The 26068-nt window shown below is 45.0% G+C and overlaps 1 protein-coding gene across 3 annotated transcripts in view; it reads left to right on the top strand.

Annotated features, from left to right (window-relative positions):
* Positions 1-26068, top strand: part of nsun3 (NOP2/Sun RNA methyltransferase 3) — a 79432-nt gene that overhangs the window by 13443 nt on the left and 39921 nt on the right. For all 3 annotated transcript variants that reach the window (XM_086006599.1, XM_086006598.1, XM_086006597.1), the window contains exons 3-4: positions 7538-7881; positions 21600-21754. In XM_086006599.1, the coding sequence (XP_085862725.1) occupies positions 7538-7881; positions 21600-21754 (499 nt within the window). The remainder of the gene's footprint in view (positions 1-7537; positions 7882-21599; positions 21755-26068) is intronic.

Genomic DNA, 26068 nt, shown 5'->3' on the forward strand with positions numbered 1-26068 from the left:
CTCGCGTGGTCGACCGGTCCATGATACTAAGGGCTGGGGAGCAGTCACCTTTATACTAGGACCTGTGGGAGGAGTCAGCCGAGGCATGTCCAGGCATGTACACAGTGGAATACAAACAGGACAAACAGGAATACAAACAGTGGTTTACCACATTCACCCCTTGTTTAAAATTGAGTCCGGCGGGGTGAAGTGTATTAAAAGTTAGTGTATTGGAGTCTCTCCGGAGGTCTTGTCTGCCGCTGTGATCTGCGTGGCGACGGCAGGGGTAGTGAAGTTTTCGGCGTCGAGTCCAGCGTAGGCTGTGGCACAGGCGTGTCGTCCTCGTAGATGTCGAGCGGGTCGCGGGGCCCAGGCCTGCCGTCTGCTGGGGCTGGATATCGGATCGTGGGGGGGGGGTGGTAGTGGGTAGTGGGTTACTGCGGCCCCCGAGGGTGCAAGGTCTCTTATGGAGACTGTGTCCTCCCGCCCGTCCGGGTATGCGATGTAAGCATACTGGGGGTTGGCGTGGAGGAGGTCGACCCTCTCGACCAGGGGGTCCGTTTTATGGGTCCTCACGTGTCTTCTCAGTAGGACCGGCCCTGGGGACGTCAGCCATGGCGGTAGCGATGTCCCCGATGTGGACTTCCTTGGGAAGACAAACATTTTCTCATGAGGGGTGGCGTTAGTGGCAGTGCAGAGCAGTGACCGAATAGAGTGGAGCGCATCCTGCCAGCGGGAGGTTGGAAGGCCCCTAGACTTTAAGGCTAGCAGGACGGCCTTCCAAACTGTCGCATTTTCTCTTTCCACCTGTCCGTTCCCCCGGGGGTTGTAACTGGTGGTCCTGCTTGTGGCAATACCCCTAGTTAGCAGGTACTGACGGAGTTCGTCGCTCATAAACGATGAGCCCCGGTCGCTATGGATATAGCTGGGGGAGCCGAACAGGGTGAAGAGGTTGTTCAGACATTTAATGACCGTGGCACTGGTCATGTCCGGGCAGGGGAAGGCGAACGGGAAACGGGAGTACTCATCAATAATATTGAGGAAGTACACATTGCGGTCGGAGGAGGGGAGAGGTCCTTTAAAATCGACGCTCAGGCGCTCGAAGGGGCGAGTGGCTTTTATCAGGTGGGCCCTGTCTGGTCTATAAAAGTGCGGTTTGCACTCAGCGCAGACTTGGCAGTTCCTGGTCATGGTCCTGACCTCCTCAATAGAGTAAGGCAGGTTGCGGGCCTTGATGAAGTGGAAGAACCTGGTGACCCCCGGGTGGCAGAGGTCATTGTGGAGGGCCCGCAGTCTATCGATCTGCGCGCTGGTGCAGGTGCCACGCGATAGCGCATCCGGGGGTTCATTTAGCTTCCCGGGCCGGTACAAGATCTCGTAGTTGTAGGTGGAAAGTTCAATTCTCCACCTCAAGATCTTGTCATTTTTGATTTTGCCCCTCTGCTTGTTGTTAAACATAAAAGCAACTGAACGCTGGTCAGTGAGCAGGGTAAATCGTTTTCCGGCCAGGTAGTGCCTCCAATGACGCACAGCCTCCACAATCGCCTGGGCCTCCTTCTCAACAGCGGAGTGTCTGGTCTCCGGGCCTTGGAGGGTTCGTGAAAAGAAGGCCACGGGTCTCCCCGCCTGATTGAGGGTAGCGGCCAGGGCAAAGTCAGACGCGTCGCTTTCCACCTGGAAGGGGATGGATTCGTCCACTGCGTGCATGGTGGCTTTGGCAATGTCCTCGATACGGTGGAAGGCTAAGCGGGCCTCTGCCGCCAAGGGAAAAGAGGTGGACTTGATCAGCGGACGGGCCTTGTCCGCATAGTAGGGGACCCACTGGGCGTAATAGGAGAAAAACCCTAGGCACCTCTTCAGGGCCTTGAGGCAGTGGGGCAGTGGAAGTTCCATAAGGGGACGCATCCGGTCGGGGTCGGGGCCGATGACTCCGTGTTCCACAACACAGCCAAGGATGGCGAGGCGGTTTGTGCGGAATATGCACTTCTCCTTGTTATATGTCAGGTTTAGGAGTTGGGCGGTGCGGAGGAATTTTTCGAGGTTTGCGTCATGGTCCTGCAAGTCACGGCCGCAGATGGTCACATTGTCCAGATATGGGAAAGTGGCCTGCAACGCATTTTGATCTACCATCCGGTCCATCTCCCTTTGGAAGACGGAGACCCCGTTGGTGACGCCAAAGGGAACCCTAAGGAAGTGATAGAGGCGGCCGTTTGCCTCAAAGGCAGTGTACTGGCGGTCCTCAGGGCGGATGGGGAGCTGGTGGTACGCTGATTTCAGGTCAATGGTCGAGAAGACGCGGTACTGCGCGATCTGGTTGACCATATCAGCTATACGGGGGAGTGGGTAGGCGTCCAGCAGGGTGTAGGGATTTATTGTCTGGCTGTAGTCGATGACCAGGCGCTGCTTCTCGCCGGTCTTAACGACCACAACCTGGGCTCGCCAGGGGCTGGTGCTGCCCTCAATAATCCCTTCTTTCAGGAGCCGCTCCACTTCGGTTTTAATGAAAACCCTGTCCCCGGCACTGTATCGCCTGCTCTTTGTGGCGATGGGCTTACAGTCGGGGGTGAGGTTAGCAAACAGTTGGGGGGGGGTGACTCTGAGTGTGGAGAGGTTGCACCTGGTGCGCGGCGGGCAGTTTGGAAGCTGCTGGCTGCGGACTGTGAGTGGGGGTAGGGGTCCACCGTACGCCATCGTAACACTTTTAAGGTGGCACTGAAAATCTAACCCCAGCAGGACGGCAGCGCAGAGGTCAGGCAGGACCAGAAGTTTAAAATGATCGTACACGGTCCCGTCTACTACGAGTGTCACCACGCAGTAGCCGCCGATGTCCGCCGACTGGGACTCGGAGGCCATAGAAATCCGCTGTTGCGCAGGCAGGACTGGGAGAGAGCAACGCCGCACCGTGTCGGGGTGGATGAAGCTCTCCGTGCTCCCAGAGTCAAAAAGGCAGATTGTATCGTGACCATTTACCTTAATGTCCATTGTGGAACTGGCCAGTTGGTGCGGTCTCGCTTGGTCCAGTGTAACGGATGCCAGCGTAGGGGTCGGTGTGTCGCTGCGGGTATCAGATGAGGCGGTGTCGGGGGCCTGCTGCGTCCCGGCTGTCGTCCAAGATGGCGGCGTCCATGATCCCCATGTGGCTGGAGGCGTCCAAAATGGCTGCTGTACCGGTGATTCGCACATGGCCGGGGAGGTCCAAGATGGCGGCCCGCATGGCCCACACGCGGCGCTGCTGGGGTTCGGGGTGGCTTTGGCCCTGCAGACGCTAGCGTAGTGTCCCTTCTTCCCGCAGCCCGAGCAGATCGCGTTTTTCGCCGGGCAGCGCGCTCTGGGGTGTTTTGCCTGGCCACAGAAGTAGCATTTCTGGCCTTGGGGCACTGCTGTCTGGCCTTGGGACACTGCTGCGGTAGTTGGGCCGTTGTTGGGGTGTGGCTGGGGTGGCACGGCGCTATGAGGCGGTCCTACCGTGTCCCAGGCTGTCATTCCCCGCGGCGTCCACGGTGCAGAGGAGTAGGCATCCATGCCCTGGTAGGCTGCATCCAACGATAGTGCGAGTTCAGAGGCCTTGTTGAGGTCGAGGTTACTCTGCTCCAACAGTCGCTGTCGGGTGTAATTGGATCTGTGGCCCGCTACAAAAGCGTCCCGGATAAGTTCCTCTGTGTACACGGCGGCCTTTACATCCTTACAACCACAGGCCCGGCCAAGCACAGACAGTGCCTGAAGGTATTCCACGGTCGATTCCCCAGGTTGTTGTTTACGACTCCCCAGGAGGTGCCTGGCGTACACTTCGTTCACTGGGCGCGTGTACTGGTCCTTGAGGAGCTTGATAGCGTCCGCGTACGAGGTCGCGTCTTGGATGACCGAGTACACTCGGTGGTTCACTTTGGAGGTCAGGACATCCAGTTTGTCCTCGTCCGATTTGATTGCTTCGGAGGCGGTCAGGAATTTTTCGAAACACTTAAGCCAGTGAGTAAACTTGGTGGATGAGTCCGCCTCCCGATGATCTAAGTCCAGGCATGCTGGTGTGAGGATCTTCTCCATTATAAAAATGTTGTTAATAAAATTGATGCGCTATCAATTACTCATAAAAGACTGAGAGTTAGAAGAGTAACTAAAGGCTTTTATTAACAACAGAATGGAGGTCTGCCTCGCGTGGTCGACCGGTCCATGATACTAAGGGCTGGGGAGCAGTCACCTTTATACTAGGACCTGTGGGAGGAGTCAGCCGAGGCATGTCCAGGCATGTACACAGTGGAATACAAACAGGAATACAAACAGTGGTTTACCACAGTATACTCTTTAGTATTTACCAATTTTTTGTGCTGTCACTTTAATTGTGTATATATATTGATTGTTGTACATCGTGAAACTCTGGTCTGTTTATTAGCCACAAAATTGAAGAATGCTTGATAGTGTGGTTGGAGACTGTAAGTCAGTAATCAATTAGAGTAATTGGTATTTGATACTTACTGCTTGATTCTGCTAAATGTAGATTATCAAAAAGGTACAGATTGTAGGGGATAAGGACAACATACAGAAACTGCTATTAAACCACAAAGATAAAAATGATTTTATAAAACCTCATCTGTAAAAATCCTGATGACTGAAGTACAGTACAATTACTACTGCCTTGTCTATATACAGTTGTACAATACATCTGAAATGTGATTGTAAGTTAATTTAAATATGCACACACAAGGAAATGAGTTCATAGAACTTTGTGGCATAGTCTTTCAAACTTTTTTTATCGTGGTCTAGTAATTAAATGCATAGTTACCAAATTTCTGGGAAAAATAATACAGTATATAGATATTGTATCAATAGTTTTCATTGTTTCTCTTTTAGCTTGTTACATATTTGAAGTACTGTGTAATTAGCCAAAGATAATGTATAGTTTTCAGGTTAGGATGCCATTTTTTGAATCTTTACAAAAATTAGATTTTAAATTCTATGTAATTTTGCTTATCATTACATTTTACAGTTGTACTTTCCATTTCATATGGTAAAGAAGGGTCCAGTAGGAGGAGGAGTAATAGTTTGATGAGAATAAAAATTATAGTTACAATCTACGCTGCCATGAGTATTGACACTGCTGTTCATAAGGTTGGAATTGCTGAGAGAAAAAAATTATAAAATGTACAATTTCATACATTGTTCACTGCCCTGGAGCATCAGCTTGCTTCACTTAGTAGCGCACCTGCCTGTGGGCCAGAGGTTGAAGCCCATACCAGGACTTCAGCTCCTGGTATCTGCTGTGTGCCTAATGAGGGCTTAAAGCCATGTTTGTCAATTTCTAATAACGAAGTACTGACTATCCACCTGGGGAAGAGGGAGATGAGCGGGATCTCTAAGGTTAAGATGGCTCCAAAATTGTATGCCTGGCAATGGAAGTTCGGAACTGTTAACTTTTCATGGCAGAGTTAGTAATCAGACACCTGAGCCAGGTAAGTCTGCAGTCCTCCAGGGCATCTCTTGATGATTGACCAGCCAGCCTGACTCATTAATGGGTGCTGGAGGGCTATACCTGTCAGTGAGGGTGTTTTCTTTCCATTTGGTTCCAGATAACCTTGCAAGCCAGTTATGGGTGAACAAAGCAGCGGGAAGCTTGCGTCCCTTAGTGAATCATAGAAATTTATGGCACAGAAGGAGGCCATTTGGCTCATCGTGTCTGTGCCGGCCGAAAAAGAGCTATCCAGCCTAATCCCACTTTCCAGCTCTTGGTCTGTAGCCTTGTAGGTTACGACACTTCAAGTGCATATCCAAATACTTTTCAAATGTGGTGAGGGTTTCTGCCTCTACCATCCTTTCAGGAACTGAGTTCCAGACCCCCACCACCCTCTGGGTGAAAACATTTCTCCTCAACTCCCCTCTAATCCTTCTACCAATTACTTTAAATCTAAGCCTCCTGGTTACTGACCTCTCTGCTAAGGGAAATAGGCCTTTCCTATACACTCTAGGCCCCTCATAATTTTATACACCTCAATTAAATCTCCCCTCGGCCTCCTCTGTTCCAAAGAAAACAATCCCAGCCTGTCCAATCTTTCCTCATAGCTAAAATTCTCCAGTCCTGGCAACATCCTTGTAAATCTCCTTTGTACCCGCTCTAGTGCAATCACATCCTGCCTGTAATGTGGTGACCAGAACTGTACTCTACTGTATCTGTGGCCTAACTAATGTTTTATACAGTTCTAGCATAATCTCCCTGCTCTTGGCGAAGAAAGGGAAGTATCTCTTGCCGCCTTAACCACCTTATCTACCTGCCCTTCTACCTTCAGGGATCTGTGGACATGCACTCCAAGGTCCCTCTGTTCCTCTACACTTCTCAGTATCCTATCATTCATTGTGTATTCCCTTGCCTTGTTTGCCCTCACCAAATGCATTACCTCACTTCTCCAGATTGAATTCCATTTGCTACTTTTCTGCTCACCTAACCAGTCCATTGATATCTTCCTGCAGCTACAGCTTTCTGTCTCACTCAACCACACAGCCAATTTTTGTATCCTCTGCAAACTTCTTAATTAAGGCCCCTACATTTAAGTCTAAATCATTGATATATACCATGAAAAGTAAGGGACCTAGTACTGAACCCTGCGGAACCCCACTGGAAACAGCCTTCCAGGCACAAAATCATCCGTCGACCATTACCCTTTGCTTCCTGCCGCTGAGCCAATTTTGGATCCAACTTGCCACTTTCTCTTGCATCCCATGGGCTTTTACTTTTCTGACCAGTCTGCCATGTGGGACCTAAAATCCATGTAGACTACATCCAAAGCTCTACCATCATCAACCCTCCTTGTTACCTCCTCAAAAAATTCAGTCAAGTTAGTCAGACATGATCTTCCCTTAACAAATCCATGCTGACTGTCCTTGTATAATCCGTACCTTTCTAAATGACTTAATAATGTCCCTCAGAATTTTTTCCAATATGCCCACCACCGAGGTTAGGCTGACTGGCCTATAATTACTCGGTCTATCCCTTTCTCCCTTTTTATAAAAATACAACGTTAGCAATCCTCCAGCACCAATGCTGGTAAGCTGCATCTTTTTAGTTGGTTATACTCCAGCAGTAATACCCTTGCACACACCTTGCGTCGTTAAGATATGGCTATCCTAACCAACTAAGTTCTCTGTACTTGGGTAAGCGGGGTATCTCTACGAGGAGAGAACATGCAGCCCACATTGGGCAAACAGAAACTCTGTGTGTTGATGTCTCAGTTGCTAGGTTTGGACACTCTTAAAATGTTATTGACCTGATTTATTTTTAGATTGACAGTATAATCATTTTGTAATCAGCTCACAAAAAAGTTAAGCTGCTCTAACATGCATTTAGTCTCGTACAACAGTACTATAAATGTTGTATTTTTGTTAATCATGATTTAATTGACATGGTTCTATAGCATAAGCATTCCAGCGATTCCTTTAATTTCAGAAGTTTTAGGTGAAAGTTCAAGCATGCCACTTCTCCACACCACCCCCCCCCCCCTCCCAAAAAAAAGAAATAATTCTGTAACAGTTTAAATTTGACTGACTTTTTTTTTCTTTTCCCCCTGTCTTTCAGAGAAGTGCTCTTGCTTCCTTCCAACTGGCAGTATGGTGTGCTCGTGAACACGTTCAGTCACTATGTAGCACTTGAACAGTATCTTCAATCACAGGGATATTGCAATTTCCTACAAGATGTTTTACCCTCTTCCCAGCATTCTTTACGATGTTACATCAGCAGGACCCAGTGCCGGTTCCCCAGACTCCAGCATCATACTGAAAGGTTGAAGGAATATTACCTCCTGAATGCAGCCTCTTTGTTCCCTGTCCTTGCATTGGAGGTACAAGATGGCGAGTGTGTGTTAGATATGTGTGCTGCTCCTGGAGGGAAAGCTGTGGCAATATTGCAGTCTGCTACTCCAGGTAATCCTGTTTATTTTATGTGTTGCCCAAAGATTACACTATGCTTTCACTTTTCAGAATTGCCACGCTTGCAACTTACTGAGGAGTGGTATATAACCAATGTTAAATTGCTCTTTTCCCTACCCTTATAGTGTAATTGTCACCATTCTTTTTATGTTTACTTGGGGCTCTCTGAGTGTAATCGTTCCACCTGTTGACTTGTTACTCATTTGTCCCATTACAGTGCCATTATACATTGTGTTTCAGTATACGAGAAGCGGTTTCGAAAATGCATCAAAAAGAAAGTGACATTGTAACTCATATTCAGGTTGGTGGCTTGACTGCTGGATACTTTGAACCTGAGGGATATGAGACCATCACTAGTGGCTGGTGTTCCACCACTTTGAACTTTGGATAGGGTATGGTCTATCTGCAGCCTGGTGCAAAGCCAGGTTTAAAAAAGGTGTCCAGGAGGTCCACGTTTATAAATTTACTTATATGAATATACTTTAGTGATAGGTGACTTTCAAAAGGCGTTTGATAAAGTACCACATATTAGGCTTGTTAGCAAAATTAAAGCCCATGCTATAAAAGGAACAGTAACAGCATAGATACAAAATTGGCTAAGGAATGAGGAGCAGGAGCAGGAGGGCTCTCCGCAGGAGGCCTTACCTACCTAGGGTCTTCCAAAAGCACTTAAGTCAGGAGCAGTGTATTAGGAGGCTCCGCTTCACCAAGGAGGTGGCCGCAGAACTCTGCCACCTCCTGGAACCAGACTTGCAGCCTCCGAGCAGGGCAATGACAGCACTGCCAGTGGCCCTCAATTTTTTCGCCACCAGATCGTTCCAGTGTGGAACAGGAGACATAGCTAACGTCTCCCAGACACAACGATGGGCGGTGAACTGTGAGGTCACAGAGGCTCAGAACTCCAGGAGAAGGGACAGAGAGAAGCAGGAGGAGCGTGCATGTAGCTTTGCCAGGATAATGGGCTTCCCCATGGTGCAGAGCGCCATCGACTGTACACACATGCTTTGTAGGTGCCGCATATCAATCCCGAGCTGTTCCGTAACTGTAAAGGCTACCACTCACTTAATGTGTAGTTGGTGTGCGACCACGCCCAGGACATCATGATGGTGAATCCTGGCAGCAGTCATAATCAATGTTCCCCCCAATTTTATTTTGGGTGCACGGCCCACTCACATGTGCGAAACATAACATTGAAAAAGCCAGTCCTGAGTTGCGTGGGACCAGCAAACTGCTGCGCGGCCGTGCAGCTTAGAGGGAACATTGGTCATGATGCCTTCATCCTGCATCAGTCCGGTGTGGTGGCTGGAAGACTGCTTGCACATCAAACCCGAGGGTGGCTGCTCGGAGATGAGGGCTGGCTGCTCGGAGATGAGGGCTAGCTGCTCTACACCTGGCTGATGACTCCCCTCTGCAACCCCACCACTCGTGGCCAGCACTCATATAATGAGAGCCATGAGGAACCTCATCAAGCAGACCATCGGGGTACTGAAGCAACGGTTCTGCTGCTTTGACCGTCCCATTTTGTCGTGGTCTGCTGCATCCTCCACAACTTGGGGCACAGCCCTTGCCACCAAGGGTTCCGGGACCACCTCGGGGAGGAGGAGGGAGGCAGCAGATACCCGTTCTGGACGGGCTGTCAGTGAGCGCCTCATCACATTCCGGTTCCAATGAATGTAACCCCAGATCCCTGTTGCTCACCACTTCCCCAACTTACCATCCCTCTGTCACGGAACATCACAGCGTCTTCCTGGGCACAAAAGCTGAAATGAGAGCCACCACAAAACAAACATTCTAAACATAATTTATCCATTTATCAATTACAATTCAATATAACAATGGCAACTAATTACCCTTGTGCATTCCCTTCGTGTCTGTCTTTCATGTTCCTTTTCCTACTCTAGTGCTCCTACACAGTGCTACCCCAGTGGCTGCAGCATGCCTGGTGGAAGGCTGCTGACTTTCAGTGGAGGAGACTGCAGATGGCCTTGCAGAACAGCCTCGAGCAACTCTGGGCCTAGAAGGCTCGGCTGTAGACTGGCACCACCTTGGCATGGGTGGCAGCAGTCTGGCTGGCTGGATGACAGGCAGCAGCAAGTGCACTGGTGGACTGGCAGTGGTGGGAGTAGGAATGCTGCCATCCTGAGAGGACAGCAGTTTCTTGCTCTACGGAGCCACTGCCACTCCCCAGGAGCGGCGCCTCAGCATTCCTGGCCATCTGTTGGAGGACACATGGCTGGACTGCTGTGATACCCCCGCAAGCCCCTTTCCACACTCATACACCCAGCCACGATGGTGCAGTCTGATCTTGCGTGGCAGGAAGCTGAGACTGCAGGAGAGCAGTCTGGGCTTCCACTGGAGCACCGAGATGTTGGGTCGCTTCCACCTGTGCTGCAATGGAAGCTGAGATCGTTGACCCAGCATCATGGTTGGGTCCACAAGTTCTCTAATGGAGTTGCCCATCATTTCCATGCTGGAATTCATGGGCTGCAAGCTCCGCGCAAAACCCCATGCAATGTTGGCACTGAACTCCTCCATGCTCCTGGACACTGACGAGAGGCTCTGTGGCAGGCGTGCCATTGCACAAAGCATTTCTGAGTGCATGCCCATCACCCTTCCTCTGAAGGTCCCCCGCTTGAGGTCATCATCTTATTCCTCTGCAGCAGAGCTCGTGCGCGAACTCGCCCTCTGGGGAGTTGGCACCCGAGCTACCCTTTCCCCCTGGCCTGGCTGTGACTCACCACGTGCAGATCTGGCCTTTGTACTACCCTCAAATCTGTGGAGTGCCATTTTCTGAGCTGTGCTGGGAGCATCAGATCGATTGACATTGCCTCTTCTCCTTCACTCTCCTCCTCACCTTCACTCTCCTCCTCAACTTTGGAGACAGGCTGGGCTGGTGGGACTTCTTGGGTATCTGAAAGGAGAAAGGCACAAGGGTTGGGTTGTGGTGAGGGGAGCAGAGGAAGCAAGATGACCCTACATAGACCATCAGCAGCTTCTAAGTGAGAAGAAATTATGGGATGAGGTGGAAGTGGGTTGTGAGAGGAAGGATTAGGTACAAGCATACCGTCATCATCAGTAATGCTTTCAACTTCACCGCTTGCTGCGGACTCGGTGACGGCCCCTCTAATTATCTCTGGCACTGTTTCCTCCAGCTCAGTGAGGTTCTCTAGTCGGGCTTCTCCTCTGCCCGGCTGCTGCTGCTCCTGGCGGTTATGAGCCACCTTTGCTTGCAAGAGAAAGGGAAGTGTGTCAGTGAGTGTGATGCAATGTGTTTGGGTGATGTGCCTGCCATAGTTGAATAGCAGTAAGTGTGTACAAGGTGTGAGATGTGGGTGTGAGTATTGCAGCAGTGGTAAGTGTGTGAGGGTGAGGTGAAGCTATGGTTGTGAGGTATGAGTGGTAATTGCTAGAGATTGTTGGTAGGTGAGTGATGGGGGTGTGGTGCATTGAGCAGTGTGTGAGGCTAGTGGTCCAGATGGTGGGATATGGCATTTGAAGATGCAGTCACTCACCTTGACCACTCGTATGAGGTTATTAAACTTCTTGCAGCACTGGATCCAGGTCCTGGGGACAATACGTGTGGCACTGACAGCTTGAGCTATCTCTTCTCATGTTCCTGGCATTCTGCCTGGAAGGCCTCTTGCCTCCTTGCGGGTAAAGGACCTGACATCTTCTGTGAACTCCCAGAACCAAGACCTCCAGTGCCGCATCCGAAAACCCCCTTGCCCTCTCTCTTGCCTGCTGGGCCATGACTTCATGCGTACTGACAACGAGGTGCTTTTGCAACAAAGCACCTCCTTTAAGTAGTGCAGAGAGCCTAGGCCTATTTTTATTGGCCAGTAGACTCCAGCTGATCTTGACAATTCAGCGCTAAGTCAACCAGCAGCTTGTTTAGCGCTACAATCATTATAATGAGCAGGCGGCACAAATTTTGCTGCCTGCACCACTTTGAACGGGCTCGGGCACATTGCGGTTAAGCAACGCCTCGATTTCAAAATTCTCATCCTCGTTTTCAAATCCCTCCATGGCCTCGCACCTCCCTATCTGTAATCTCCTCCAGCCCCACAACCTCCCCCCCCGAGATATCTGTGCTCCTCTAATTCTGACCTCCTGAGCATCCCTGATTTTAATTGCTCAATTATTGGTGGCTGTGCCTAGGCCCTAAGCTCTGGAATTCCCTCCCTAAACCTCTCCACCTCTAACTCGCTTTCCTCCTTTAAGACGCTCCTTAAAACCTACCTCTTTTGGTCATCTGCCCTAATTTCTCCTTATGTGGCTTGGTGTCAAATTTTGTTATATAACACTCTTGTGAACCACCTTGGGACGTTTTACTACTTTAAAGGTGCTTTCTAAATACAAGTTGTTGTTGCCCACGCCCGTTTTCTGGCCTAATCGATTTTCACTCCCAGAGAGTTGTGGTGAATAGCTGTTTTTTGGACTGGAGTGAGGTATACAGTGGTATTCCCCAGGGTTCAGTACTAGGACCACTGCTGTTTTTGATGTACATTAATGACTTGGACTTAGTTCTACAGGGTACAATTTTGAAATTTGCTGATGACATGAAACTTGAAGTGTGGTAAACAGTGAAGAAGATAGTAATTAGACTTCCAGAGGACATCGACAGGCTGGTGGAATGGGTGGACAGATGAGAGATGAAATTCAACGCAGAAAGTTGTGATGCGATACATTTTGCTAGGAAGAATGAGGAGGGACAATGCAAGCTAAATAGTACAATTTTAAAGGGGGTGCAATAACAGAGAGACCTGGGGGTGTTTGTACACAAATCTTTGGGACAGATTAACAAAGCAGTTAATAAAGCATATGGGATTCTGGGCTTTATAAATAGAGGCATAGAGTGCAAAAGCCAGGAAGTTATGCTAAACCTATACAAAACACTAGTTTGGCCCCAGCTGGAGTATCGTGTCCAATTCTGGGCACCACACTTTAGGAAGGATGTAGTGGGTACAGAAGAGATTTACTAGAATGGTTCCAGGGATGAGGGATTACAGTTACATGGATATACTGGAGAAGTTGGGGTCGTTCTCCGTAGAGCAGGGAAGGCTAAGAGGTGTTTAAAATCATGAACAGTTTAGATAGATTAGATAAAGGGAAACTGTTTCCAGTGGCTGAAGGGTTGATAACTAGAAGGTACAGATTTAAGGTGATTAGCAAAAGAACCAGAGGCGACATGAAGAAAAACTTTTTTATGCAACAAGTGGTTAGGATTTGGAATGCATTGCCTGATGAGGTGGTGGATATAGATTCAATAGTAGCCTTCAAAAAGGAATTGGATAAATACTTGAAGGGGAGAAAATTGCAGGATATGGGAAAAGTGTGCGGAAGTAGGACTAACTGGATTGCTCTTCGAAAGAGCCGGCACAGACTTGATGGGCCAAATGGCTTCCTTCTGTGCTGTAATATTCTACGATTCTATGAGAGTTGACGTTCCCGCACCGTTTTCTCCTAACATAAAAAAATGGACTGAATCATAGAATCGTAGAATGGTTACTGCACAGAAAGAGGCCACTCGGCCCGTCAAGCCTGTGCCGACTCTGCAAGAGCACCTCGGCTAGCCCCACTCACCTGCCCTTTCCCCGTAGTCCTGCAAAAAAAAATCCTTTTTGAAAGCCATGATTGAATCTGCCTCCACCACCCTGCCTCCACCACCCTTTCAGGCAGTGCATTCCAGATCCTCACCACTTGCTGCGTAAAAAAAGTTTTTCCTCATGTCGCCTTTGGTTCTTTTGCCAATCACCTTAAATTAATGTCCTCTAGTTCTCCACCCTTCCACCAATGGAAACAGTTTCTCTCTATCTACTCTGTCTAGACCCTCATGATTTTGAATACCACTATCAAATCTCCTCTCAACCTTCTCTGCTCTAAGGACAACCCTAGCTTCTCTAGTCTATCCACGTAACTGAAGTCCCTCATCCCTGGAGTCATTCTCTTAAATCTTTTCTGCACCCTCTCTAAGGCCTTCATATCCTTCCTAAAGTGCGGTGCCCAGAATTGGACACAGTACTCTAGTTGAGGCTGATCCAATGTTTTATAAAGGTGGTTCATAACTTCCTTGCTTTTCTACTCTATGCCTCTATTTATGAAACCCAGTATCGCATATGCTTTTTTAACCGCTTTCTCAACCTTTCCTGCCACGTTCAATGATTTGTGCACATATACCCCCAGGTCTCTCTGTTCATGCACCCCCTTTAGAATTGTACCCTTTAGTTTATATTGCCTCTTCTCGTTCTTCCTGCCAAAATGTATCACTTAGCACTTTTCTGCAGTAAATTTCATCTGCCACTTGTCTGCCCATTTCACCAGCCAGTCTATCACTATCCTCCTCGCTGTTCACTATACTTCCAAGTTTTGTGACTGGTTGTGGAGCAGAAGATTGCATATGCTTGGTGCAAGGCACAGCCAGTAGTGGTATCTTAATATAGCACCCATATTGTAGATTAAATTATTGTGTAGGCCTGAATAATAAGTGAGTAACAAAAAACGTGGAGGTTGAGATAAACAAGCAATCTCTGGGAGAGTTAGTTGCACTAATAGGGTGATGATCATATGTTACTGATAACGCTGCTCAGTTTTGGTGAAACCACTCAATGTGGCCAGAGGATTTTCACTGTGTGAAGAACTGCCAGTATTTGACAGGAACAGTTCACTATTACGATGCAATTTTTCTTTGCTTGTTTTTTGAGGAGCAAGTCAAAGTGCATTGAAATATGCTTGAATTGCATTTTTGAGATCAGTGTACAATATGTAAAAATTAAAAAATATTTACTGTTATAACGGATCATTTACAGGAAACCTTTTCTAACGAGCTGCCAATCTGCGGTTCTATGTAAGGACCAACCAGCTAGTAATGTTTACGCACAAACTCGCTTCATAAATACAGGAAACTTTGTGCTATCCGGCACCGACGGGTCCGAGCTGTTGCCGTCCCATCAAAACTGCCGGACAAACCAGCGCTAATGTTGAAACATATGGAGATTTTGAGCTCCGTATCTGGCAACAAACCCTGTTGCTTAGCAACGGCTTCTAAACAGTCGGCCGTACCTTGCAAGCGTCTCTGTAGCTTAGCAACAGCTTCAGCGAGACCTTGCAGAGCTTGACTGTTGAGAAAAAAGCAACGAAAAGAAAAAAAACCTAACGAAACGGCTCCTGATTTTTGCCGGTGGCTCGAGCTTGCCGGACATTTAGCCTCCGGATAACACAAAGTTTCCTGTAACAAGGTAATTAAAAGATCATAATTAATTAGGATAAAACAATTAGAAATTGCCGACGAAAATGACGAGTTTAATCTAACTCGGCAACAGAAAAAGTTTCATTAAATAAAAAAAATACTCATTTTAAATGGACATAAATGAGCCTCAGTGACAACTGTAAGACTATTAACTTTAGACAACTTTTAACTGCAAAAAAAACATCTGTAACCTGCTCTTCCACGGGATCATTATGGTTATATCCATATATAGTACATTTGCATGCAGATTTAATTCTTTGTACTGGAAGATAATTTTATGTCCAAGTAAAAATTGCATATCAATAAAAAAATTATATACACAAGTAATCAAATAGGGATATTGGCCTAGATTGTGCAGTCAGTGGCGAACAACTGGTACTCGCTGTTCATTACGCTTACAGCTACCCACAGACTTTTTGTGGGCTTTTGCGCAGCAACTTAGTCATCGGGCGTCTGAAATAGCACCATCTAAGGGAGATCTGGGACCTGTGAACTGGGCAAGCAAGCAACAGAGTGTCTCTTTAACCAATCAGATTGAAGAATCCTCACTGAGGCATGCAGAGTCTAAACCAGGAAGAGTAAGTTAGAATAATTAATTCAGTGTAAAATCATGTACAGAAAGCAAAATAAAGAGAGTAAGAAAAATGGGATTATGAGAGAGAAATAAGAGAAAAAGAAAAAGTTAAAAAAAAAATCTCCAACAATAATTAAAATCTGAGGGAATGAGACTCCACACTTGTAAAAATAAATTTTCAGTGCCAGAGAGGTTGTTTGGCAGTAATTAGGACTTATCAAGTTGTTAAAAATTCACTTACACTTGGCACATTTAGTGGGTATCTAATGGGTAAGTACTGCAACTTCACGCCCTTCATGTGTTTGAATGCTGAGTCTCTCGGTGAGGTACTGTGTAATGAAGCTCCAGGAGGAGCAGGGCAAATTGGATAGCAGTGTCCTGATTTCCACGTTTAACTGCGCATGTGCAGACGCTGGAAGTTTCTGTCTGATTTACTCTTTAATAATGGTGAGTGCTGATAGCCTCACCGTTATTCCTACCACAAAATCCGGGCCATTTTGTTTAAATACAGGTCTCTGTATTGGAATAGACGATAGAACTGATTGGTTGAGAGAGAGATCCCATTCCAAAATAGAATCTACAAATTTCTGTAGCTTTTTTTACTTCTATTTTCTGCTCAAGTTTTTTGAGTGAAGTAAGTTCTATCTGATTTTTTGCAAAACAGAACTCAAATATTGAACACATTTAATTAAAAAAAAAAAGTAAGACTCTTGTATGATAAAAGCTTTGTGGCCTAAAAATTCACCTTGGGCAGTGACGCAGAACGGGCGGTATTGAATCGGCCGGCCGTTATACGCAGCGCCTGATACTCCGTTCCATTGATGGCGATATAACTGAATATCAGGCACTGAGTAGAACGGGCGGCCGATTCAATACTACCCGTTTTGCGCCACCGCCCAAGACGAATTTTAGGCCTTAATGTTTGTAAATACAATATAGCAATGTAAAAGAATTGAGTGATTGGATGGTACAGTAGAATGTTTTGATTGTATTTCTGGCACATGGGTTCAGTATCAGCCAAGGCTGCCTTAATGGATATGGATCTACAACAAAGAAAATGGCCATAATATGATATAAATTTGAAATTTGGCTTAAACTATAAGGATGGCTAGTGTGGGCAGTACAATGAGACACTTTCCTACAGTTAGGAAGTGAAATTCTGGGGTAGTTCTCTGCATCCTTCTAGCTATGCCAGTTCAAGAGAGGCATAGGTAGAGGATTGGGAGGGAAATGGTACATGGCATGGCGGAAAACAAAGAGAGGGAAAAAATTTAAGTGATAACTTTAAAACGGGTATTGTCAATTTTCAATGAATATGTATCTGGGCATCTACAGGAAGAAAATAGATATGTAGCTCTTTCATATTTCAGATGTACAGTTAGCTGGTTTCCGTAAAATAGTGTAGCAATCGTGTACAACAACAACTTGCATTTATATACTGTATTGCCTTTAACATGGACAAATGTTCCGAGGTGCTTTGAATAACAGCTTTCTGGGCATTGCACTGGTACAGCATGTTAGAACCGTATCCTCAGTCTAGTGGAGTTGTTCTATGATTAACACTTAAGCACCTTGGAACATTTGTCCATGTTAAAGGCAATATAAAAATGCAAGTTGTTGTTATACACTATTGCTACATTTTTTTGATCACCACCCTATTGAAATTTTGTCAAATCAAACAAAGTTGTGTTGAGCACAGGGTGTACTGTATCCCTGTAGGAAAGAGAATCCTGTTGAAGTGGTGCCTAGTGCTTCCTAGCAGTCTCATAGAATAGAATCATAGAATAGTACAGAACAGAATCATAGAATAGTACAGAACAGAAGGAGGTCGTTCGGCCCATCGAGTCTGTGCCAGCTCTTTCACAGAGCAATCCAGTTAGTCCCACTCCACTGCTCTTTCCCCATAACCCTGCAACTTTTTCTCTCAAGTTTTGTCTCATGGTAGTCAAGGTAGGGGTATTATTACCTAGGGTTAAATAAAATTCTGGTGGTGACATCAAATCAACACTGCCTCTTCTCATTAGCATCACACCTCAACTTGAATGCAAATAACAATTTTGGGGAGGCAGCACAAAATGATTTGAAAAAAATTGCATATCTTAAACGAGCAGCAAAACAGTTCCCCCTCCATACAACAAACTATCTGTTTACATCAGGGATCATGAAGGGTTTAGATAGAGTAAATAAAGATAAACTGTTTCCATTGGCTGAAGGGCTGCCAACCAGAGGGCACAGATTTGGGGCGACTAGCAAAAGAACCAGAGGCGACATGAGGAAAAACGTCTTTTCCGTAACGAGCGGTCAGGATTTGGAATGCAGTGCCTGATGTGGAGGTGGACTCAATGGTAGCCCCCAAAGGGTAATTGGATAAATACTGGAGGAAGAAAAAGTTGCAGGGATACGGGGAAAGAGCAGTGGAGCGGGACTAACTGGATTGCTCTTTGAAAGAGCCGGTGCAGACTTGATGGACCGAATGGCCTCCCTCTGTGCCGTAAAGCAGGCTTGTCCATCCCCATGGCAACAGAGGCAGTAAAGACAGGTGGACTGAAGAACAGGAGATAATTTATCCTAAAAAAATAGTTGCATTGAAAATATTAAGGGAAAAAAAACCTTTTTTATGGTTTAAATAACAAGGTTAAGATAAAAGATGAGATAATCAGTCCTAGTACAGTGGGTCAATGCAAATGAATATACCTACAACATGTCAGTTTATGTATGGTTCATGCCGGATCAACAAGTTTATACATCTGACACTGAATATATATTGTATATACCTCGGTGTCATCTCCGAGTTGACAGCGTAGAAACACCACCGTGTGAACCAGGTAAGTTTTATGCCCATCTTGGGGGGGAAGGCCTGTATTTCAGAACAATATAGCTGTTTTGGTAATAGAAGAACTAGCATGTGTGTCAAACATCTCGGATGGTAACAGCAATACAGATTATGTATGTCTAATGTATGAATCCTTATGTACATGCATTTCATACTACCTGTAATGTATACTTTTTCATTGAATGCTACTGCACAACTGATGTAGATTATGCCTATGTTATAACTATGGATTCTATATAACTTATGTAGTTATTGGTAATCATGCCAATGAATACTTTATAACCTTTTTCTATACATGAAGTACACACATATGTTAATAAACATCGTTGAATAGAGAGTAGACTATTTGTTGCATATTTGAATGGAAATATTGCAAGTGCTTTCCTTGGTCTCTGCTAGAACCTTTGTAATGTGGTAGAATTCAATTTTTTTTCCATTTAAAAGGAATACTTCCCCATCGTTTCTCAGATATTTTCTACTCGAGCAACTAGCTTCAGCCAGCATATGCAAATTTAGAATCCACTTAGACTGCATCATTAATTTTCTAATAGATGTGACTGTGAATGACTCGAGCTTTTTTATGTAAGCATATTCAGACTTTTTCAGGTAGAATGCTTCACTGAGATGCTTTTGAACTTTCTATCTAATTTTAGAATTTTCTTGTATTAGTAAAACATTGATAGCTACAGACTAGGTTGCACTCAGAGTTAATTATGTGAGAGTTTTAAGGATTGAATAGTACAATTTGTTTATTTAGTGAAGTGTAATGCATTTAAACAGAATATTGTTACTTGATGATGTGCAGCACGTTTTTATTAAATTGAAACCTATTTCTTCATTTGACCAGGCTTAGTGATGGTGATCTTACCTAATTTAAAATATGTTATGACTTTCTGTCCTGATTGTTGCTGTAGGGGAAAGTAGAAGGTGCAATAGATTTCATTCTTTAAGAATCATTGTTTTTCCTTGTAACTGTTCTCTTCTAAGCATCTTTACTTTTATTTATTTCTTATCCTCTGTTCTACCTCAGAAGGTAAAACATACCTAGCGTCCTGATGGGAATTGTTATATACTCGAACACTGATCAGCTATTTCAATTGATGTATGTAAATCTACATTACTATTATTCCCATCAAACTTTACAATTAAAATGCTATAACTCGTACTTGTATTATACAGTCTGACAATTATTGCTTGATAGACCTGCAGTGATTATGTTCCATAATTTATCCTTCAGTCTTTCACCACATGCTGCTGCTATCTGCTTATGACAGCTACTCTCAGCAAAAAGAGGGATCTAAAATCAAATGAAACCCTCTAAATGGAAAACTACACAGCGTAAATATAGTAACATGTAATGGATTCCATGGGAATGATGTCGAGGCAATAATTTCATTTTAGAATTCAGGTGACTAATAAGCCACTAGAACTTGCATTTGTGGTTCATTGCATCATTCCAAATCCTTCAGTATTTTGTAATCACTGCCAAGTGGCCATTATTCTCCATTTACTTTAGAACAACATTAATTAGTCACCTGATTTTTTTTATTTAGTTTGGTTTCACCATCCAGAAAAGCGACTTTAAATCATTGTGTGAAGGAATAAGAATGTCTATTCAGCTGAGTTTAAACATTTCTCAGAATAACCTGTAAGCTAAAGTTCCAATATGGGAATATCCGTTAAGTACAAATAAAAAGAAAACTGAGAAGGGGGAGGTTGCTTTCTGAGAAAACACATAAATCAAGGCAGAGAAGAAAGGCTCAGAGGATCACAACACCCACAGGGAGATTGAAAAGTCCTTTACCTTCCTTGAACGTCACCTGACACTGGATGGGGGAATGGTAGCTGAACCTGAGGGAAACCTACTACTACTAAACCATATATATATAGTTCTCCAAATAAGCAAGATCATACTCACTTCCACTTTGAAATAGGGTTGCTGAGCCCTTGGCAGGGGTGGGAGTGGGAGAGTAGAAGGAGCTTCCTCTTTGTTATAATTTTTTTTTTAAAGTGACGAGGAAGATGGTGGAATTAAATTCAAGCCAATTTGAAGATGTTTGTTAATTTCAGTGATATGTAAAAGAAAATTGCAGTACAATATAATGCCAGCGGGGATATTTTAAATTCTTTGAATCTAAAGATTGCCGTAATTATGGAGGTGTTTTTTAATAGCCAGAGAAGTTATTAGAAAGCTCATCATTAAAACACCTCGGAACCTTTAACAAATAAAAGGAAAGGAAAGGATTTACATTTATATAGCAAACTCCATGACCGTAGGATGTCCTAAGTACAAATAAAAAGAAAAATGGGAGTGGGGGTCTGCTCCTGAGAGAGTGCATGAAACTATGAAGTTCTTTTTGAAGTGTAGTCACTGTTGAAGGAAAGAAAGATTTGCATTTATATGGTGACTCTCGTGACCTCCCAACCTGCTTTACAGCCAATGAAGTACTTTTGAAGTGTAGTCACTGTTGCACTGTTATAATGTAGGAAACACTGCAGTCAGTTTGCATTCAGCAAGGTCCCACAAGCCACAGTGAGATACATAACTGGATAATCTGTTTTAGTGATGTTGGTTTAAGGCCAGGACACTATATGAAAACTCTCCTGCTCATCTTTGAATAGTGCCATGGGATCTTTTATGTCCGCCTGAGAGGGCAGACGAGGCCTCTGGCAGTGCAGCACTTTCTCAGCACTGCACTGAAGTGTCAGCCTGGATTATGTGCTCAAGTCTCTGGAGTGGGTCTTGGACCCATGACATTCTGACTCAGAGGCAAGAGTGCTATTACTGAGCCAAGGCTGACACATAATGGTGTCCTTGAGGGGATGGGTGCAGAAGGTTTTAGTTTTATCGTTGCTATACGTGTAAATTGTTTCAGTTTATGACATTTCACTATCATTATTTGTAGTAGAACAAGTTTTAGTAAGTACATTTGCTAAAAGTCATGTTTTTTCAGATTGCTGAAACAAGTGTCCTTTGTACGCTGGAATTTCTTCCTTGACTCTCGGGGATATGTTTGGCCACCTGTACAATCTCACATTTGATTATCTTTTTTTAAAAGGTCATTTTCTCTGCAATGAACATGACAGTTTGCGACACAAATGGCTGAAGCAAACACTTGACTCTTTTGTACCTGAGGACTTAAGGAGCATAATTTCTGTGACTGACCTGGATGGCAGACACATTGGTCCACAGCAGCCACAAATGTATGACAAGGTGAGGAAACATTTTGATATGTTTTGCTAGACAGGTGCAAACATGCTGGTTTCAAGACAGTTGCTGTGCTGTGGTGACATAGCTCATTAAGGCTTCAAGGTGCAGCCCTACAGAACAGTGGGACATAGGTTTATACATGTATAAACCTCACCGCACTGAGTTGATGATTTTTGCTGTACTGATTTTGAGTAGAGACCAGCCACAAGTTTTTAAAAAGTTATTGATGTATAAGAATTTACTTTCACAAGCATGCATTCTATTAAAATTGAGGCCATAAAAAAAACGAAGATTTCAGAATTATCAGGAGTAAACATGAGGATTATCCATCTAACAACCTAGTAAACAACAGTCACTATGGCTTCAGAAGGGGAAGATCCGGTCTGGCCAAGCTCCTTGACTTCTATGATGATGATAAGACAACCCAAGTGGGCTGTGGAAAGCCCTATCTTGACTTCCAAAAAGGCATTTGATAGAGTCGCATACAAACGTCGATTAGTGGGTAATCCCACACAGAGAGACCAAGGCCAGATAGGTCTTCTCCTATGCCCGATGCGCAGCGTCCCCAGCGGGATTACTGTGTAACCCGGCCGTGACCGGATGCCACCCGGTTGGTCTTCCAAATTATACACAAGCCCCACAACCCCCAAGTTCGGACCCAAGCAGTTACAATGGATAGATTATAATTGACTCAGACAAAACTAAACGGTTCAGGTTGGTCAAAGATCGATTCCTTTTATTACACTCCCAAAACAACAACGCCGACTCCCCTCGCTTACGGCATATCGAGTAGGCGACCGTGGACACTAGCTTATAACTTTAGACTAAAATACCCACCCTGTTGGTTACGCCGAACCAACCCCTTCCCAGAATCTAAGCGTAGATAATGGAAAAACCCTTCTAACTGAACCCCTCTCCCGGTTTGGTCAGAACCCACACTTGGAAGCCTCCTCACACACACACACGTGTTAGCCTGCGACTTGGACACTTGCAGTTCCTCAGCAGCCAAACACGAGGGTGGTCCTGAGGATTTCTAGAGGTGTATGCTGGATATAATTACCAGCCCTTGTTGTTGATTCACGCAGTTCCGGCTCCGTTCGACTCGAGACAAAACCGTGTCTAACAGAGGCGTGCGATGAGGCCTAGAGAGTTAGGTTCAGGCGGTACGACGAGGCACTCACTTCAGGCGTTCCTAGAGAGTTGATGGACGCGTAGTTATGCGGAGAACCCCGTTACAGATGGTAGAGGAAAAACAAGCACTGAATCCCCAAAGTTCAGCATATTTATACCCCGTATAATACACAAAACTGGCTGGGCGATTCCTGGTTACCATGGTCGCAGAGATGCTAGTTGGTTTTCCTGGTGATGTCTCTGTCCTGGATTGGTCATCTTGATGAAAACAATGGTAGGCCATTACTGTAGTTGAGCAGTTCTCGAAGTGCTAACTGTTTAAGTTCCTGACTGCTCCTTCAATGAAAGAGTCCAGAGGTGGTATTTTTGGCCTGCAAACCTCATTGTCCATCCAGACATCCTGGCTCCATGGACAAAAGGTGTTTTTCCACAAATCTCACAAGTTCGAATATGAAAAGGCCCCTGCCTTTCATGACGTCAGTGTTGAGACTGGCCCCATGGCAAGCCAAAAGACAGACAGTTCCTGCTATCTTCACAGAAACCAACAGTCAGTCCTTTTTAAAGTCCAAACTCCATTTTGAAACGCAGCCAAAGTGCATCTCCATTTTAAAAGGGTGCATATCCATTTTAAAAGTCCAAAAATCCTTCAGGCACATGCACCCACTGATGTTGGCACCGGCCAAATCCTACAGTAGCTAAGGATGAAATTGAAAGAGACCTAGGAGTGTTCTTAGACATGACGCTCAACGTGCACAGCAATTTAAAAAAAGCCTACAGAATGTTGAACTACATAGCTAAAACAATGGAATATATGTCAGAGGAAATTGCAATTAAACTGTACAGTGCTCTGGTCATTTTGCACCTTGAGTACTGTGGCCAGTTCTAGTTGTCAAGAAACAGGTGACATTTAAACATTAGAGGCAGAGCAGAGAATATTCTTAGTTTAAAAGGTCGAAGTGGCAGATGCAATATAACGTGGATAAATGCGAGGTTATCCACTTTGGTGTCAAAAACAAGGCGGCAGATTATCTGAATGGCAATAGATTGGGAGAAGGGGAAGTGCAACGAGACCTGGGCGTCCTTGTGCACCAGTCACTGAAGGTAAGCATGCAGGTGCAGCAGGCGGTTAAGGCAAATGGTATGTTGGCCTTCGTAGCGAGAGGGTTTGAGTACAGGAACAAGGATGTCTTGCTGCAGTTGTACAGGGCCTTGGTGAGACCACATCTTGAGTATTGTGTGCAGTTTTGGTCGCCTTATCTGAGGAAGGATGTTCTTGCCATGGAAGGAGTGCAGCGAAGATTCACCAGGCTGATACCTGGGATGGCAGGAATGATGTATGAGGAGAGATTGAGTCGATTGGGCTTGTACTCGCTGAAGTTTAGAAGAATGAGAGGGGATCTCATTGAAACTTATAAAATTCTAACAGGACTAGACAGACTAGATGCAGGAAGGATGTTCTCGATGGTCGGGGAGTCCAGAACCAGGGGTCACAGTCTAAGGATAAGGGGTAAGCCATTTAGGACAGAGATGAAGAGGAATTTCTTCACCCAGAGAGTGGTGAACCTGTGGAATTCTCCACCACAGAAGGCAGTAGAGGCCAATTCATTAAATATATTCAAGAAGGAGTTGGATATATTTCTTAAGGCTAAAGGGATCAAGGGGTATGGGGAGAAAGCAGGGACAGGGTACTGAATTTGGATGATCAGCCATGATCGCATTGAATGGCGGAGCAGGCTCGAGGGGCCGAATGGCCTACTCCTGCTCCTATCTTCTATGTTTCTGTGAAGTTATGAGGGAAGACTAGAGAAACTCTGGCTTTCAGCCTGGAAAGGAGGTGCCTAAGAGGTGATCTTGTAGAGGTATATAAGGTACTTATGAGTATGGTTACTCATAATGGTTAGTAAAAGGTAAATTTAAGACTGATAATCGGGAAATGCTTCACACAGAGTGATCAACATATGGAATAGACTTTCAGATAGAGTAGTGGAGGCATAAACGCTGAAATCATTGAAGAACCAATTAGATGCTACATTGAGTGGTCTTTCTGGATGGATGTACTAAGATGGGCTAAATGGTCCTCCTCATCTGTAGTTATGATTTAATCACATTATGGCAAAGATCAATACAACATGCAAACACAATGAAGTTAGCAAAATATTGCGGATGCTGGAATCTGAAATAAAAACAGAAAATGCTGGAAATACTCAGCCGGTCAGGCAGCATCTGTGGAGAGAGAAACAGACTTAACGTTTCAGGTCTGTGACCTTTCGTCAGAACTGGAAAAAGTTGGAGATGTAACAGATTTTAAGCAGGTGCAGAGGCAGGGAAAGTGGGGAAGGGAGGAAAGAACAAAAGGAACGGTCTGTGATAGGGCGGAAGGCAGGAGTGGTTCAATGTTGCAAATGGGAATGACAGAATCATCAACAGCTGCCGCCTGAAAAATAGGGGCGGAGGTTATAGTCTGGAATTGTTAAACTTCATGTTGAGTCCAGAAGGCTGCAAAGTGCCTAATCGAAAGATGAGGTGCTGTTCCTCGAGCTTATTTAGAGTGGGAGTAAAGTGGAGAATTAAAGTGACAGGCGACCTGAAACTTTCACTTTAATTCTCTGCTCCGCTCCACTCCCACTCTGACCTCTCTGTCCTCAGTCTTTTATACTGTTCCAGTGAAGCTGAATGTAAGTACGAGGAACAGTACCTCGTCTGTTACATCTCTAACTTTTTCCAGTTCTGACAAAAGGTCATCGACCTGAAAAGTTAAGTCTGTTTCTCTCTCCACAGATGCTGCCTGACCTGAGTATTTCGAGGTTTTTCAGTTTATACTCTTGCTAAGTACACTGGTGTGCTAATATCAGATTTTTAAAGAAAGCTCTATATTGCCAAGTAAGTAATTACCTATAAACTTGCATTTTCCTCCATATGGTTGTGCAAAGATATCTGATACTTAGCTATTTAGCACTGAAGTTATCTCACACTTGAGAGGATAAAGTTATTCAGGAGTGATCCTCCTTGCAACTTACATATGGATATGTTTAGTGTTTCATGACTAAAACATAGAATAAAAATATTTTATTCTATTCATGTGATGTGTAGAATAAAATATTTTTATTTAAAATATATTATTTGATTCTAATGGAGACTTTTGTTAATGTGAACAAAATATTGTCTAATGCCTTTAGCTTCTCAAGT

The sequence above is a fragment of the Somniosus microcephalus genome, chromosome 14, assembly GCF_052327205.1.
Source record: "Somniosus microcephalus isolate GS21.2 chromosome 14, FLI_Smic_1.0, whole genome shotgun sequence".
NCBI classification, from domain to species: domain Eukaryota; kingdom Metazoa; phylum Chordata; class Chondrichthyes; order Squaliformes; family Somniosidae; genus Somniosus; species Somniosus microcephalus.